The 17,104-nt window shown below is 38.4% G+C and overlaps 1 protein-coding gene across 1 annotated transcript in view; it reads right to left on the bottom strand.

Moving 5' to 3' along the window:
• Positions 1–1,018: 1,018 nt before the first annotated feature.
• Positions 1,019–17,104, bottom strand: part of SOX6 (SRY-box transcription factor 6) — a 622,270-nt gene continuing 606,184 nt past the window's right edge. Inside the window, exons 17-18 of the mRNA XM_073808646.1 lie at positions 14,921–15,137; positions 1,019–6,236 (exon numbers count right to left, since the gene is read on the bottom strand). Of these exons, the coding sequence (XP_073664747.1) occupies positions 5,933–6,236; positions 14,921–15,137 (521 nt within the window). The 3' untranslated portion in view covers positions 1,019–5,932. The remainder of the gene's footprint in view (positions 6,237–14,920; positions 15,138–17,104) is intronic.

The raw sequence follows: 17,104 nt of genomic DNA on the forward strand, positions 1-17,104 counted from the left end.
TTTCAAACATATTCAAAGCAGCAATAGACACTAGTTTTTATGGTTTTTGTTGTTTTTCTAATTGCCCAAATAGTTACCAGCCACGGGCCAAGTAGGTACCTGCATTATACACAGAATTTCTACAAAGAATATCTGCAGTTAAAATTTGCTCAAGGGTGTATTCAACGCCCTTAGCGTCCCAAGGGCCGCACCCGCAGTGTCGCTAGAGGAACCAGCACAGCACCTTGACAACAGAGTTGCAGTTGTCCCAACAGCCCTACACAAACTTTACACTTTGAAACAGCAGCCAGCATTCAGTCCAGCATGTCAGTGAATTGTGCTGATTAAATTAACACAGAATACAATCTCACAATATACATCACAAACAAATTACAATGTCGGGAAATAAAAGAGTTACAGTAAGATAAGTTATGTAGTAACAGCTTATAAGCTCGTCTAAGGTAATAAAAAGTTTACATGGCAAATACAATAATGAATGAACATAAATGCTAAGCATTCTAATTTGCTACAAGCTGGAAAGGGTACAATAAAGACTGCACTTTTCCAAAAAGCAAAAACACGTATGACAAAGGAAGACAAACGGAGAATGCACATGAGCAGGTCTGCAAGTGTGCAGCATACAAAACAGTTAAATATTTGCACATTCCCCATATTCCAAGAGCACCGGCACTGAGGCCTCACTTTCTGCTTGTGGTTCTTCAGGAATAAGAAGCTACTGAGCAAGATATGTCACTGAGTTGCCTTTAAGCTTTCATATTGCCACGGACACCAATTAGAAGAGGATCTGCACTAAGCTTTACCTTTTTGCCCCTCCCCCTCCCCCCTCTAGCCCTGCCCCAAAGGTACCAGCATTCCAAATACTTGTTCATGGGCTTTTGGGAAGAAATCTGTCCCCAAAAGAAAAGATGGCATGGGGATGAAAGGGAAATGTGTTTGCATATCAATATTTTCAGTGATATTAGCAGAGGGTTACACTCAATAGTACATGGCATCAGAAACAGAACATAATCGGCAGGAATAGCAGATAGAAGTTGTTTATTAAGGAAGAAAACATGTCAGGGGACAGATGACTTAAGGAAATGATGCAAGTGCTTTCGAAAAAGGACAAATGAGGTCATACAATATTATTATACTTTGAGAAGTGAGTTTAAGTGCCAACTCAGTCCTTAAACAGACGTGTACAAAATCAGGCAAGGCTACAGCAACCATTTTTGTCATTTTCTCATTAGAAAGGAAGACCCAGTAATAAAGTCAATACATTCCTCTAGCTGCATTCTTTGCAGTTGTTGGCACTTGGTACAGGACTTCTCATACGGTTTAAAACTACTAACTGATTCTTTTTCTTTTCCCTAATGAGTAGGTAGAGGTCACCTCTTTGCAAGACGAGTAAATTGAGAGAAGCAGCCTCAGCTGTGGTGTTCAAGTGACCGGGCTGCCTTCCTACTGGGGTTAGATGGGCTTCCTCAAAACAATTCCTGCTTTCAGCTAGTGCCTGTGCTCCCCGCTCAGGAGGGTGTGCTCCGGAGAAGCAGCCTGGCTTCATAAGGAAAAGAAAGAAGCCTTTAATTTCAGCCCTAGAGTGATCACACCCTTTTCAAACACCCCAGGCTCCAGTGGGGCTAATGTTCAGGGGAGGCCAGAATTTGACAAGCTCAATAGCACTGTGAGCCCGCACCTGAATTTAGAACTTGGCCTGAGAGATGGTGTCAGGACCCTGGCAAATCAAATCAGGCCTGAGGACAAGGCTGGGGTGTATCAAATACCAAATGAAGCAAACTGATGTGCCCCTAAAAGGGTGAGCTGAATACAGGTGAAAACAACAAAGCTTTCGTACCTTCCTGGAAAAGATACTGCATCGCATCTGCCAATGAAACAGAAAAACTGCCTGCCTGGCTGCTCCTGTCCACAGATTAACCTTTTCTTTCTCTCTCACTTTCTTTCTTTCTTTTTTTTTTTCTTCCTTCCTTCCTTCCTTTCTTCCTTCCTTCCTTTCTTTCTTTCTTTCTTTTTCTTTCTTTCTTTCTTTTCTTTCTTTCTTTCTTTCCTTTTGCTTTTCTTTCTTCCTCTTTCCCTTTCTTTCTTTCTTTCTCTCTTTCTTTCTTTCTTTCTTTTTCTTCCTTTCCTTCCTTCCTATTCCATATGGTCCATTTTTTAGGACAGGATTGTCTGCCAGTGTCCCTATTCTAAGTGACAAGGAAAATCCTGATCCTGCAAGTTCTTTAACAAAATGGAGGTAACCTTTACCTTTGATTTGAAGATACTATGAAATAGGGAGCGATGGGAAAAAAAAAGTTGATTAACATTCTTTAATTGGCATGGTGGGACCTTCATTAATGGCCAATCTCAGAGAACGATTTTTGCCTTTCTAATGGCATTCATGCTTCATGCTATTAAACGGTCACAGAACTACCTTCTAAGGTTTATGTGGATTCACAAAGCAAATTGACTCTCTCCCAGCTGTGCTGGAAATTCACCATGTTCAATTCATCAACTTTCTATAAGGAAAAAAAGTGAAAGTCTGAGTCTGTGGACAGTGGGTTCTAAACTGTATGAGAACCCAAGTGATGGGTTTTGCTGCTCCAGCTACAGGTGGGACTCTGCTTTCTCACCGTGGCTGATAATTCACTACCCCATGAGGTACAGTGACTCGTCAACTTCTAGTCTGGACCAACATATGTGGATAGAGAACAAAAAGGAAATACATAACTTATATTTCACTAAATATTCATGAGCCAAAAATAAATTCTATTTCTATGTTATATTTACACAATTAGAAAAATCTAAAATGAGATGGTGAAGTCATAAAAACTTTGTTTAAGCCCCACTGAAAATAAAATGACGTGATCCCTGTGATTGTCATTCTTAATTTCCATGGATATTTAGAGCCAAACTTGGCTAATAAATAGAATAAACTGCTTATGTGCAGAATTTAGATTCAAATACAGCATCACTGTTTGACCCAATGAAAGAGACGTTTACAATCAGATCATTCCTGAATAGCCTTTCATTTTTAAGAACATGGCTAGAAGTAACTGAACCCCAGTACTGAGGCAGAGCTGGAGCTAAAACAAAGTGTTCATACACACATGTATTTTGCATAAATAAATGAAATAACAAGACATAAAAATGACTCAAATCCGGCAACTGTGAGGCAAGCCCACACGAGTCGAAACAGATGACTTTTGTTCATGTAGTTTTCGTACAACAGCTTCACATTAGTCAGAAGTGATAAAAAATACCATTTATATCCAGTGCTTATAACACTTATGAAACAACATCTGTGAGTGTGTGTGTTTTTTGTTTTTTTTTGTTGATTTCTTTTTTTGTTTCTTTTTTTTTTTTTTTTAACTACAAGCAAAATCAAGTTTCAGTCCTAAAGAACAGTCCTTTGTTCTCCACCAGCCCAGAATATTATTTTGGCATGGTCATAAAAACAAACAAAATTAACCTACTATTCTAAATGTCTGCCTTTGTGCAAAATTAATTACATACAATACAATGCTAGCCATACAGCACTCTACTTATGCAACAAAATTAAAAAGGAGCGGGAGAGGGCAAAAGCAAGAGTCAAAGAGAAAGAGAAAACAACGTGAGAATGAACTGAGGAGGAGAGGTATATAACCAAAACAAACCAGTAAGACAATAATAAATACTCTTTTTTTTTTTAGGAAAACGACCTCCTCCTCATTTGAAATAAATGTACAAAAACAAAGTTCCAATCCCCAATCAATATTAAGAACCAAACATTCCTATCAGTACCTTAATCAGTTGATAGAGAGCACTCCTAGCTAATGACACAGACAGGAAAGTCTTGGCTAGACCTATTTATTGCTATTAGGTATGGCCTTGAGCACTCTTAAATAAATATGAAGGTACACTATTTTCTTCCAAGTGACAAAATGGCTCAAGAAATCTGATGGGGCTGTTCCTATGTCCTGGTGATCAGATTCTGGTTGTCCCATGAGGTGAACTGTCCCATCTGCTGACATTCTCCCATCAAACTACTCTGGGTGAGGCTTCCCCACAGGCAATCAGTCCTGGTCTCAGGAAGGTCAAAATGGCATGGCTGAGCTCCCTGCAGTTAGGAGATGGGGAATGAAGCCTCACTGCTCCCCAGCCCATCAGTGCACCTCCAGAAAAATCCTTGTGTGACAAGGGCAGTTAATCTTGTTCACACATAGGCATGACCCCCATGCAGCCACAGATGGAGGGAATGAGCCAGAGGAACTCGTCTGCTGCCCCAGGAGTGATCTGTTCCCCAGAGTTAACAGTAGGAACATCCCATTTAGGGAATGTATTTCTCCTCCTTCTCCTTCTCTATGGTTTTCTTTCATTCTCTGGATGTATCACGACTATTTGCCTCTATCTTTGCTTTGAGGCTGTCACGTGGCTTCTTGCATCCTGGGGATTTTGCAAAGAACTCCCTAGATGTGCGAGATGGGACAAGGCAGCTCAGTATAAAGGCGCCAGCCCATGACAGCATCCCTGTGGACTCCTACATGGACCACAGCTTTGGGCTTTAGGATTGGCTGCGGGACTCCCCTGCCTGGCAGTCACCACTGTTGACCCTTGCTGCTGAATGGCATTGAGGGGAAATGCCACTGATGCAGATCCTACCACTTGTTGCCTAATTGAATTAGGGGAAAATTCTGGCAAAAGATTCAAAGTCACGGGGAACCTCAGGGGCAATACCTGTTGAAGTGTAAATCTCTACACCTGTATCCAAATACACAGCTCTATAGCCATATATACACTGATGTTCAAAAACAACAATATAGGTATTTAGTAGTATCTTGTTTCAGAAATGCATCCAGATGTTCTGGGGACATAAAATCACTATGTACACCTTTGTATCTAGCAGGAGAAGGAGGTGAAAAGGGCTGAAAAGTTCTTTGGGGAAGGAGGGTAAGAAAAAAGAATTATTAAATTAATGCCACCAACAATTTTTTTAAATAAATAGTAAGTGGACCCTTGACATTCTGGAATGAATAAATTATTTAAGAGAAAATGTGTTAAGACTGAATGTCAGGGTTAAAGGCAAAGGGATAATGGATGTAGTGAGAGGTGGTCTCAGGCAGAGAAGACCACCATGTCGGTATCTGGTGTGGTGATCGCTCTGGTGCGTGGACGTCGTACCACGTCACACACTGATGGCACGTCAAGAGGCAAACACAATTGGGTACATGCACTGTGGCAACCTTGTTCATTCCTTACAATATCTTGTCTCCAGATTCCTGAGTACTTCACCATTTTCTGAAAAAAAAAAAGTGTGGTTTGCTATTTTATTTTAAGATGCCAAAGATTGTCTAAGACTTTGCAGTGTCTCCTTTAAGACTTTCAAAATATTAAGATTCAAAAGTTATGAAAAAGTTTGGCACATTCAAAGTTTAACTCTACACATGGAAAAATGGAATTCTGAGGCCTTTTGAATATGCTCTACATGCAGCTGCACACGCCGTGGACTTGTTCTGTTTCACAATATGAAATTCTCAGTTGTTTTCTAAAATAATTCAGAATAAAAACACATTCACAACTTGTAGGCTGGCACAGCATACCTGAGTGAGAATGTTTAACCCCATCTAAAACAGTAACTTAAACCTTTATCAACATCCAAAAGAAAAAAAGTAAGACAAAATATAAGACTTGTAAGACAGCTATGGGTTGAGATAAGTTTTCAAGTCCTGGTGTCTCATATTTAATATGTCTTCACCTAAATTAAAAAACAACAACAACAATAACAATAACGACAAAAAACTCAAGTTCATGAAAAATCTGGGAAAACTTAATCTGTCTCACGCTTTACGAAACAATTAAGACCATTCTGCTGATGTAATTGTGGAGCCACAAATGCATGCGGGCTCTTTAAGAACTTTTCTGTTGGGGGAGGGGAGGTGAAATGTCAGAGTATTTTAATTCAGCAAACAAACACTCCTCAGTTGGCACTGACAGCTTCCGGGGCTTCATTTTCACTGCTATAGTCTGATTTGGGATCATCTTCATAGTCGTCATACATTTCCATCTCATCCTCTCCATTAATCATTTCATTTCCAGCTAGGCTTCCGCCGTCTGTCTTCATTCCATAAGTGCTCTGGATGACCGGGAGGCTGGGCTCTGGACTGGCGGAGGTGCTAGAGCAGTCAGATGTCATCTGAGGTGATGGTGTGGTAGTTGCCATAGTAATAGCACCAGGATACACAACACCTGTTCCTGTGGTGATTGGAATCTGAGGCTGCTGCCTGTATAGATTCAAAAAATAAAATAAAAGAGGGAAATATCTATATACGTATGTTCTTCCGTGTGGCATTGGAATTCACCCCTCACACATTCTAAAAGGGGGCTCTGTTTGAAATTCTAAGCAAATGACAAAATGTGACAAAGGTGTTTCCTGGAGGAGTCCTGCAAATCTCCCTGATGATGTGATTGGTGTTAAGCAACAATGGAGCAATTTATCCATGGCTTTGCAACATGAAAGCAAAGCTCTGATAACCCCTTGGCATTTGGAACAAATACTATAGTTAATTCCACAAAGTTACATGTGAGACCATTTTTTAAGATCTCCCAGGACATGACAAAAAAATAGGCTGGTAATATGAGACATACTATAATGATACTGTTAAGCAGGTTTGCGTCTTCACCTTGGTCTGAGAACTGTACAAAGGAAAGATCAAGATGAGAAAGGATCCAGTATATCCCAGAGTCAGATTCGGCAAAGCGTGTATTTGGTATCCGTGTAAATGTCTACTTATTTCCGTGGCTGAACTTGTAGGGAAGCTCCTTGAAGCTTCTACTTCCTAATTATGAAAGGATCATCTTGGATGTCGTTAGTCCTGTGGCCCTGGGCTGGAGCTGGGGTTGGAGGAGTCAGGAGTGAAGAACAGTGAAAGCTCCACCACTTAACAGAATAACACGCTGCCTCATCCTAGATCCCAGCGGGTGCCAGGGCATGGTCACACCAGCTCAGTCCGTCGTCATGACACTCTAGTTCAAATAAACTTACCAGACCCTTTACAAAGGGCAGTCTCTCCCTCTGCAGGGAGACATGGCTATCTGTCTCTCAGTTTCCCTTGAGGCATTGTAACTGGTTGAAAGAATGGAAGACCTACTATCTAGCTCAAAGACTAGGACTGAAACAATATTCTCACGGATGCAATATTCACCAAGTGTTTCTCAATCTCTATGTACAGTATTATTAATTCACCTCAAAATGTCACTGTAACTCTCTTTTCTGAGCCTCAGTTTCCATCTATTTACAAAAGCTGGGGTCAGGGAAGTCCTGGAAAGTCCTTCCACCTGTTAATACTTGGCCTCAGGTCAGTCCATCACTTGAAGCATTCTTATTGACGCCCCCCCCTACATTGAAACTTTTATCCACCTCAATCTAAAAGCAAAATACGCTGAATTTGTGAAGAGCTAGCTTAGTTACCAGCTATTCTTTGACACGTCCTGAAGGAGCATAACTTCTCAAAAATGTCTGCATGCCTTCCAGCCTGGTAGAAGGAGAAATGATGGAAATGGCCTAGAATCACACTGTGGGATATCTGATAATGCTATTTTTAACAACCTCTTTCAAACACTAGGAGGCATAATAATGATGCCTTAACCTTTGACTAACATAATATATAAATATTTACATATATATTACCTCATTCAGTTAACATGGCAACCCCATGAGGTATTATTATGCCCAGTTTTCAGATGAAGAAAATGAGGCCTTGCTTAAGGTCCTGCATTCAATAATCAACACTGCTGGGATTTGAACCTAGGTCACCTGACTTGAATTCCATCACTCTTTCCTTCCTAGATATTCAATATACAGATACACTATGCTCACTATATCCCATAAAAATTCCTGATTTCTATAGAGCCTGTAGGTATCCAGTTGATACTACGTGCCTGATATTGATGCATTTTCTATGATGTTCATGGTTATTTTTTTGATTGCCCCAAAGAAGATGATAGAGGAATCTAAGTCTATGTATAGAAACATCTGATAAGATACTGGTTTTGCTTTCATAGAATCAAATTCTAAAAACAGTATACTTCTTGCTTCCTAAGTTTTAGGCAAATTAACACAAATTAAATTTTATGCTAACCTACCCAAGGCAGTAAGAGCCTCATTAAATATTTTACTGAATTTGGATAATTGCAATAAAAATATTTTTGCCTTAATCACGTAATGAGTGTCGAGTGAAAACTTTTACTGCACTATTAACCCATTTTACAGATTTCCCAATATGGTGAGCTAATCTATAATATAAATTCTACATACCATATGCAAACCATCAAATGATACATTTTCTTTTCATGAAGGACATTTTCTTTTTGCAAAGAATAGATGGTCATTTTTTTGCAGTATTTTAAAATCAAAATATCTATATATATTAAATAAATTTGGATTGACCTCTTATTATGTGCTATGGACAATGCTTAGATGTTTCCACGTTATCTCCTTTAATCCTCACAATAAGCCTGAGAGATAAATAAAGGTGCAAAACTGAACTCCTGATCATTCTCCCATGTACTGGGCTCCTCTCATGGCCTTTCAGATCTTGGTTAATGATTACTTCATCTTTCTGACTGCTGGGGCCAATCCTATATCCCTATATCCAATCCATCAGCAAATCCTACTGGTTCACTCTCAGGATCATATCCAAAATCCCTCCACTTTTGCCACCTCTACCTCTACAAACCTGGTTCAAGCCACCACCAATGCTAATCTGGTTTACTGTAAGAGCCTGCCTCCTTAGTTCAGGGCACATCCCCTTCAGACAATATTTCAACACAGTAGATAGAGTGATCTTTTTAAAACCTAAGTCAGATCACAATACTCTTCTGCTTATAACTCTTCAATGTCTTTCCATCTGACCCAGATTCAAATTCAAAGTCTTCACAATGGCCAACAAGTCCTTTCAGCATGTGGCTCTCTACTACCTCTGAAATCTAGTACTCATCCCACCTACTCATTCTGCTCCTATTGCTCTGGCCTCATTATTTCTTGAACAAGCCAGGCACAACCTCTCCTCGAGATCTTTGCAATTGCTGTTCTCTCTGCCTAGTTCTCCCAGATATCTGCATGGCTAGCTCCCTCACCTCCTCAGGTCTTTGCTCAAGTTAACCTTCTCAGTGAGGTTTTCTATAGCCACTCAGTTTAAAATTGCAATCCATCCTCTAAAACTCCCTACCCCTTTCCCTCCTTTAGTTTGTTCTAAGGCATTTATTATTATTTGATATTTATTTATTTATTCATTCATTTACTCATTCATTGTCTGACATCCCCCACTAGAATGGAAGCTTCATGAAGATAGGATTTTTCACTGATGTAGTCCCAGAGCTGAAGCAGTGCCTGGGACATAGGAAGCACTCAACAAAAATCTGTTGAATACATGGAATGAGAGAATGAACTAGTGAATGAGAAGGAAAACAAATGAAAAGTCTGGGTAACTTGTTCTACAAAAGAAAAGATATAATGAGCTTAGATATATGAGAGAGAGGGTAGTGGAGAAGGAATGTGAATATAATCATCTTTAAATGCTTGAATGATTTTCTTCACAAAAAAGTAAGAGATTTGTTCCAGAAGTGACCAAAGAAGAGGATCGGAACCTATCTACAAAGTAGCAGAAAGGCAGAGTATGGCCTACTTAAGAAGAAAGAACTTTCTAGCATTAGGGGTGTTCCACAAAGAAACTAGCTCCCTTGAAAAGTGGTGAGCTCTCTAGCCCTCAAAGAAAGAGTTCAAGCTAAACTTAGAAAGGACTCCTACAATGGCTGGCTATTTGAAAGATATAACTTCTGAGGCCCCTTCTATGTGACCACTGATTCTGTGGATGCAGAATCATAAGCTAGCTGTCATGTTGGTCTTGCTCTCGTTGTCATTATCAGCATAAAAAGAGACTAAAAAAATGAAGTGAGCATAGGTAATTATAATTGAAGAAATCTGGCTTTCAAGGGTTTCCAAAATATTATTCCACCCTACATATTTTACTTTTCTTACTGCCAGAAAAAATTCCTAGGATAGCCTCCTTATTTATTTTTGAACATTTTCACATTTCCCCCATTTGTTCATGCTCTCCTTCATGCTAAAATAGGAATCTTTACCTGTACTTTCCACCAGCCTGACTCTACCCAAACCTCAAGTCCCCTTCCTCAAGAATGGCCTACGCGTGGCCCTAATGCATAGTAATCTCCCTCCCTCAGAGCTTTACTTGCTCTTGTCTATATAATCAAAATTAGTATTCCATTATACATTATGTGGAGCACTATGCAATGTATTCTGTGTGTGCATGTGTGTATAACAAACTATTATTTGATAACCTATTCATGTATATGTCTGAATTCTCTGACTATAGCATTCTCTGAAAGCTCACTGTGTACAGAATTAATACCTCATGTACTATATTAATTTAGTACAGTACTAGGCACACAGCTGGTTTCAAATAGGCCCTTACCAACTGACTGACTAATCAATTAACAAAATGGAAAATCTGGCCAGCAGGCTCAAGCTTTGTCTATCGGAAGTTACTTTCCTAAAAAGCATTTTTCCTTCCTTTACAGATCAATTGCAAAGTCAAAATTCAAACACTGCAGATTTCACAAACAGGGATAGCTGGCAAGCATTGGACTTTACAAATAATGAAGGTGCACATCAAAACAAAAGTTGTAGATACTTGTAAAAGTACACGCATGCAGCTGATATGAGTAGAGATGGCTAAGAACCCTCCCCCCCAGCCCAAGTAAAGAGTTTGAGCTGTTCCTGATAGAGTCCAGCATTGTTGCATGGTTTCCAAATCACAAGAAGAGTCCTGGAGTATAGTCTAGCTTTGCCAATTGCAATGGAACTATTTATTTATGTTGTCAAAGCTCCTGTTTGCTGATCCTTTACAGTATCTATAAATGAAGGCAATGAAGTTTGCTTCATTAGGAGATTAAACCTATAAATTGCACATCTTTTTACATTACCTATTAGAGATTCTGATCTGGCTTTCTCTACAGGACAATGCTAAAAATAGCATGTCTAGTCTATGCTACTCAGTTAAATTTGTAAGTATCTTATAGGTTTTATTCAACTTCTTTGAGATTAAGATCAAAATGGCAAATGTTCAAATCACTTATACCACAATGCAGGAGAACATAATTCTTTATAATATGAAATATATACCTGACACATAGCATTATTTCTCTAGGATAATAATATTTACTCTAATTTGGGACTTACTATATGCCAGACATTGTTCCAAGCACTTTAGATACATTAAGTTATTCAATCTTCAGAAAGGTCTGATGTTGTAGGTATTACTGTCATCCCCATTTTACATATGAGGAAACTGAGGTACACAGAGTTTAAATAAGTTTCCCAAGGGCAAGTGGGGAGTTCAGAGGAATAAGAATTGCTGTGCACTAGTTCCTAGAGCCAGGAAGAAGCAGAGCTAGTATTTGAGCCAGAACAGTCTGGCTCCAGAATTGACATTCTTAACCACTACACTATACAGCCTCTAAGAAATTTGTAGGCTCTAATTGAGAGGTATGTGTAAGGGTGAAAAGGAAATATGTTTCACATAAGCCTGGTCTAAATCTCAGCTCTGCTATTTACTAGCTGTGTGGACTTGGACAAATTATTTAACATCTCTGAATATTGTGTTTTTCAACCTCATAGAGAAGATGATAGTGCCTATCTTATAAGTTTGTTGTATCTGCAATAATCTGTATAATTCACTCAGCATAAGTAAGTATTCAATAATTTACCATTATTGTTACTTAAAAAGTAGCCCCAAATTTTAATAGTTTTTAGTATCTGCGTAATTCTCTATTAGCTCACACGTAAATTACTGAATACGCTTTAAATAAATTGGAAATACATTACATTTGGCCATAGTTCTTTGGGAAAAGACAATGTTGTAGCTATATGTACCCTAATAAGTATCATCTTAACATTAATAGTACTCCTATCAGGATTATTACAGAACTCTGATACTTAACCTATCAATTGAAGGGGTTAAATCCAAGGTTAGAGCTAATATTACTCCATTTCATATACTGATAAATTCATTTCATAATAGCTAAGTAAAAAAAAAACCTAACTCACTGAATTTCCAGTTGTATCATCAGTAAAATGTATGACAATGTTGAGCAATATATGTAATTTTATTGGCTTGAAAGTTATGCACGTCTTTTCAAAATCAGCTATAAAAATTGATCTCACCCCCATTCCCTCAAGAAGTCAATAGCAATCTTTGAATTTCTTGTTTGTCTTTCCCTCTTGTAAATAACCTCGTATCTAATGAAGATCAGTTTGCAAAGATGAATCCCAGGGAGTTAATAATCTATCAAATACAACTACTTAAAAGAAAATATGAATCCTTAAGTGGAAATAATACCTGGCTTTATGTAGCAAGTATTATCAAAACTGGGCAGAGGAGAATACTGAGCACTGGAGATTTAAGAGTAAGCTATTCTGGCCATTGCCTGCACATCCATAGCCCTATTCCACAGTCTAAAATGAGCCTTCCACAAAGGACCTCTACGCCATCAGAATCCTTAGTCTCTAAATTTCCAAGCTCCTTTTATGCTACTGTATACCACAACAAAAGACCTTATTTTCTCTAGGTTCTAGGAGGTCTTCCTCAAATGGCACAGTCATACTCACAACTGTGCAGAATAGGACTCTGAGGCATATTTTGAAGCAATGTTGTGAAGACAATTCCTCAGTCATTTGGCATGACAGAGGCAGAGACCTGATTTAATCCTTTGCTCTTGCTCCCCTTTCAGTAGCCATAGGACCTCTTGAAGCCTCCATTTCTTTATCTTATTTAGAGGATTATATACTTTGTACACCTAAAACACCTCGTATACAGTAGGCATTCAATAAGTGGTAGATGCTATTGAGTTGTTTTAGAGTTTCATTTTACATGCATTGTTATGTGTTGAGGTATTTCGGTCCAGAGCTGGTATCAATGTTCCCTTTGGTAAAGAGGACTAAATTAAATAGAATTACTGCATCTCATATTTTCAAATAAGTATCAGGGAACTAAAATGGTACCTTTGATAATCTTCCAGACTATGGCAAAAGAGACCCACTATGCAACACAGGGGACATGACTGAGAGAAGGGTGGGAATGACAAAACATCTCAAATTTAAATTTTTGATTCTCCGCTCAAAAGAGACTATATACCTTTTCAGAGATAGACTAACAGGATTAAAAGAAGACATTACACAGTCTTAAATTTATATTTTGTTACCTACAACTATACTTCCTAGAGTACACTGTGACTTGGTATATTTAATAAATTCTCTAATTAACATGTGAGCAGCCCAATTATATTGTATTGTACTTTTGGTGTTAAAGGCATTACTTTTTAAAATGCAAACATTTGTAACACAGAAGAATTTGATATCCTATTTTGGCATGTCTTCAGCTGTTAATACACTGGGATCCTCAAATAACAAAGTGATTTAAGCCTCACTTTACCTCGAAAAGGTTCTGCCATAGTGTAAAGAAATTCATTGATTAGCTAGTGTGATATAAAATATAGTTTTACTCTGATAGCAAATCCATATTTAATAGTAATAATAATGACAGGAATTCACCTTTATTCATATTGTACTAAGCATTATACAAAGTACTTTTAAAAGCACTGCCTCATTGAATCCTCTCAACAATCATATGAGATAGGTACTATTATTCGTTTCACTTCACACATGAGAAAACAGAAGCTTAGAAAAGTTAAATAACTTGCCCAAATAGGTCGCACAGCGTCTCAAACTCAGTGGTCAAACGCAGAAGCCGATGCTCCTCCCCAGAACACTCTAGTGTATTGTATAGTGACCCAGACTGCTCTCATTGGCCTTTTTTTTTTTTTTTTTGTATTCTGACTATTTACTTTTCCAAATTAGTTGCATGTTTTTAAACACATGCTTCTGAAACCAGCCTTGTGTTTCATGAGGTTATTTTCTGAGTGTCCTTAAAAATAAATGGTTCTTTACTCCTCCTTTAAGGCATCTCTTTTCTTCACCTCCAAGTGAAGCTTTCTTGTTTCCCTGGCACAGCACAGCTCCTCAATTCCCCTTCCAGTTAACAGTGAACACAGCTTCCTTTTTGCTTCCTCCACTTCTCTCTCTCAAGCCCTTTCCCAAGTGTCTCCCCAGTCTGATGCCAGCTGCCTCAGGCCACTGCCTCCAGACGGCCCTCTGGTTTGCCACCCCTGTGCTGCTAGGTCTGAGTGTGCTGGAACCTACAGACATCTGCACCCCGCTCTGCTGACCACTGTGGTTACAAGAGGCCTCTTTCGAGTGCAGACAGCCAGTCAGCCAAGTGGAAATTTATACCAGAAATCTATTACCTAATTTTTAAACAAAATGACATGAAATCAGACTTGAAGATATCAAAAACATGTCTAGTTTCTGATTTAAGCAAGAAAATCCACATTGTTACTGCTTCTACCACAGAATAATTTACTGCAACAGGAGTTCTGGATCTTATGCCAAAAATGAGGTCCTCTAACCAATGTCAAGGCCAATTATCTTGTGGTAAATCCCACAACAAAAGCAGACTATTGTGATTAGAGTCAGAAGCACCACCCAGAGAAGCTAGAAAGCTTCTGGGGATTTCTTAAGGTTAGTTTTTACTCTTTTTTTCTCCCTGTGTGTCTGCTTAAATAAACTACCAGAAACTTTGTGTGTGGGCACTGGACATCCTAGATTACTTTGAGAGACAATGAAAGGGGTTATCAGTTGGGAGTGATCTGTTGCCTGTTTGTTTTGATTTGAGCAGAAGCCATGCTGCAAGGCTGTGCGCTTGTGACAGGCCCCTTCGGTATGTCACAACCTCTTCCCTTCCCTAATCTCCTTCCCCCAAACACTGCCAGTAGCCATCCTGTGGTTTCTTACCACGGGAAAGCCCAGGTGGTTAAATGCAGGAACACTTACCCCACGGTAAAGAACTGCCTCATCTCCTGTCTCCGAGATCTCATCAGTTGCTTATACTCCCCAATCCGGAGCTTTTTGCCATCAACAATGCAGGTGCGTTTCGGTCGAGGTTTGTATTTATAGTTCGGGTACTTCTCTAAGTGGATCTTGCTTAGCCGGGCCTGCTCCTCATAATAAGGTTGCTTCTCTTGGTTGGACATGGATTTCCAGCGAGACCCTAGACACAAAAATAGCCTTAAGTACCCAAGTGGTCAAGGCAACATACAACATACTCCTGGCAAATAACTAGATATACCTTCCCACCACCTCATTCACCTGTGCTCTGGGTAGCTCCTATTACCACATACCATCGAGCCACGCAACTCGTGTTTTAGACTATAGAGCAAAGAATAATTTGGATGTGATACATTTATTATATTATTTCCCTCAATAACTTAAAGCTGATGCTACCATAAGTATATTGTTTTAAAACACGTCTTTGCTTCTTAAGATCGTCTCCTGCACCAAGGTTGTTTCCCCATCCATCTGCCTAGGGTTAAAAACCTAGACTTCCTAAGTATACTTTGGAGTATGACACAATTCTCAGGAAAAACTCTCTTGGTTCCAGAAATTCAAACATCTCCCACACTCCAAGCATCTTTAGTGAAGCTGTCCTTTGATAAGATGTTAGATGTTGATATTCTTCCAAATATAAAAACCTAAGGTGCACACTGTACCCCCTGGCCTAGGGTAATTAAAAGTCTACACTCTGCTTAAGAAGTTATAGCTTTAGAACCGGAAGGTACAGTGGAATTATATATATATATATATACATATATATATATATATACACATATATATATATACATATATACCATTTTCAAGTACTATAAACATTCATTCAAAGCCATACCAATGAAAGTACAAAAATTTTTAATATGGTTTATACAGGAAGAAGGAAAAGTATTCACTTCTCTAATATTGTTTATAAAGAATTATCTAAACACTTGACGAAGAAGGGATGTGTTTTTTTACGTGTATCAAATTGCATTTTTGTGTCTCGCTGGTGAATAAAGCGGTAACAGCTGTGCTGACTGGATGTCAGCTATTCTTCAGTGGAGATTTTTCATACATAAACAAATGGAAAAGTTGTACAAATATTCTATGCAGCCAGCAATATCCTGGTCTGTTTTAATAGCACATCCATTCCTGTTTTTCCTGATTGTTGTGCAAAAGTTGTGTAGAGAGTCTACACGGACAGGCTTCTCTGTGTTCGGCTGGCTCCTAGCAGCTTAGAGTCCCAGTTAAGGTTTTTGGTGCTCTTAAAATCTTGTGCTTAAAAGTTTACATTTTAATGAATATACTTACTATACTCTTAATTTTTTTCACGAATACACACCAATAATATAGATTCCCCACAGATGCCAAAATGGAAACAGAGAGGTTCTGTGCCCACTGGAGAGCTTACTCATACTGCTAATAAAATGGCCAAAAAGGGGAAAATTTCCAAGTTAGATATCAAAATTTAGGGACAGGGAAATAATGATTTTCTTTTGAGTGTCTATTAATTAGAAAAAATTTTAATATATATATTAGGACCATTTTGGTTTGAAAGGTATTTAAATTTATAAGAATAATGCCCCTATGTGTATCTCTGAAACTCTAAAAATAAAACCCCACTTAACTGTAATGACAGTTAGTATCCATCTTGAAATTCAAAAGTCAAAAAGAAAAAAAGGAAAAACTTGTATTTTAACATTTCAACACTATTTGATCTTATGTATCTTTAAAATTTTCTTAGGGGTCGCTGCCTCAAAATGTCTCAGAATCAAGTTAAATTATTTATACAGTGATAAAACATGTGTATTTGTGTATGTCCAGATCACTGATATTTACTCAGGTTAAATATTTATTGCTTTTGAACAAAACATTTAAAAAATGAAAACCACAGTTTAAGTCTCTAATGTTTTTCGGCTTCTTAAACGGCTGCCTTTGAGATTTTGTCACATCATGACAGCTTAAATAGAACAGTGCCTTCTGTGTTTTTTCTTTTTAAAGAGGAAACATGTTGACTGTAATGCTGCATGTTGAATAAAATACGTTCAATATGTTAAGCACAATAGTTCCAAACTGTATAATCTGCACTAGGCAAGCTTTACACTAATAGAACAAGGCTTGAGTTTAATCCGGAGAAACGGGAGAATC

Source organism: Tursiops truncatus, chromosome 8, assembly GCF_011762595.2.
Source record: "Tursiops truncatus isolate mTurTru1 chromosome 8, mTurTru1.mat.Y, whole genome shotgun sequence".
Classification (NCBI taxonomy): domain Eukaryota; kingdom Metazoa; phylum Chordata; class Mammalia; order Artiodactyla; family Delphinidae; genus Tursiops; species Tursiops truncatus.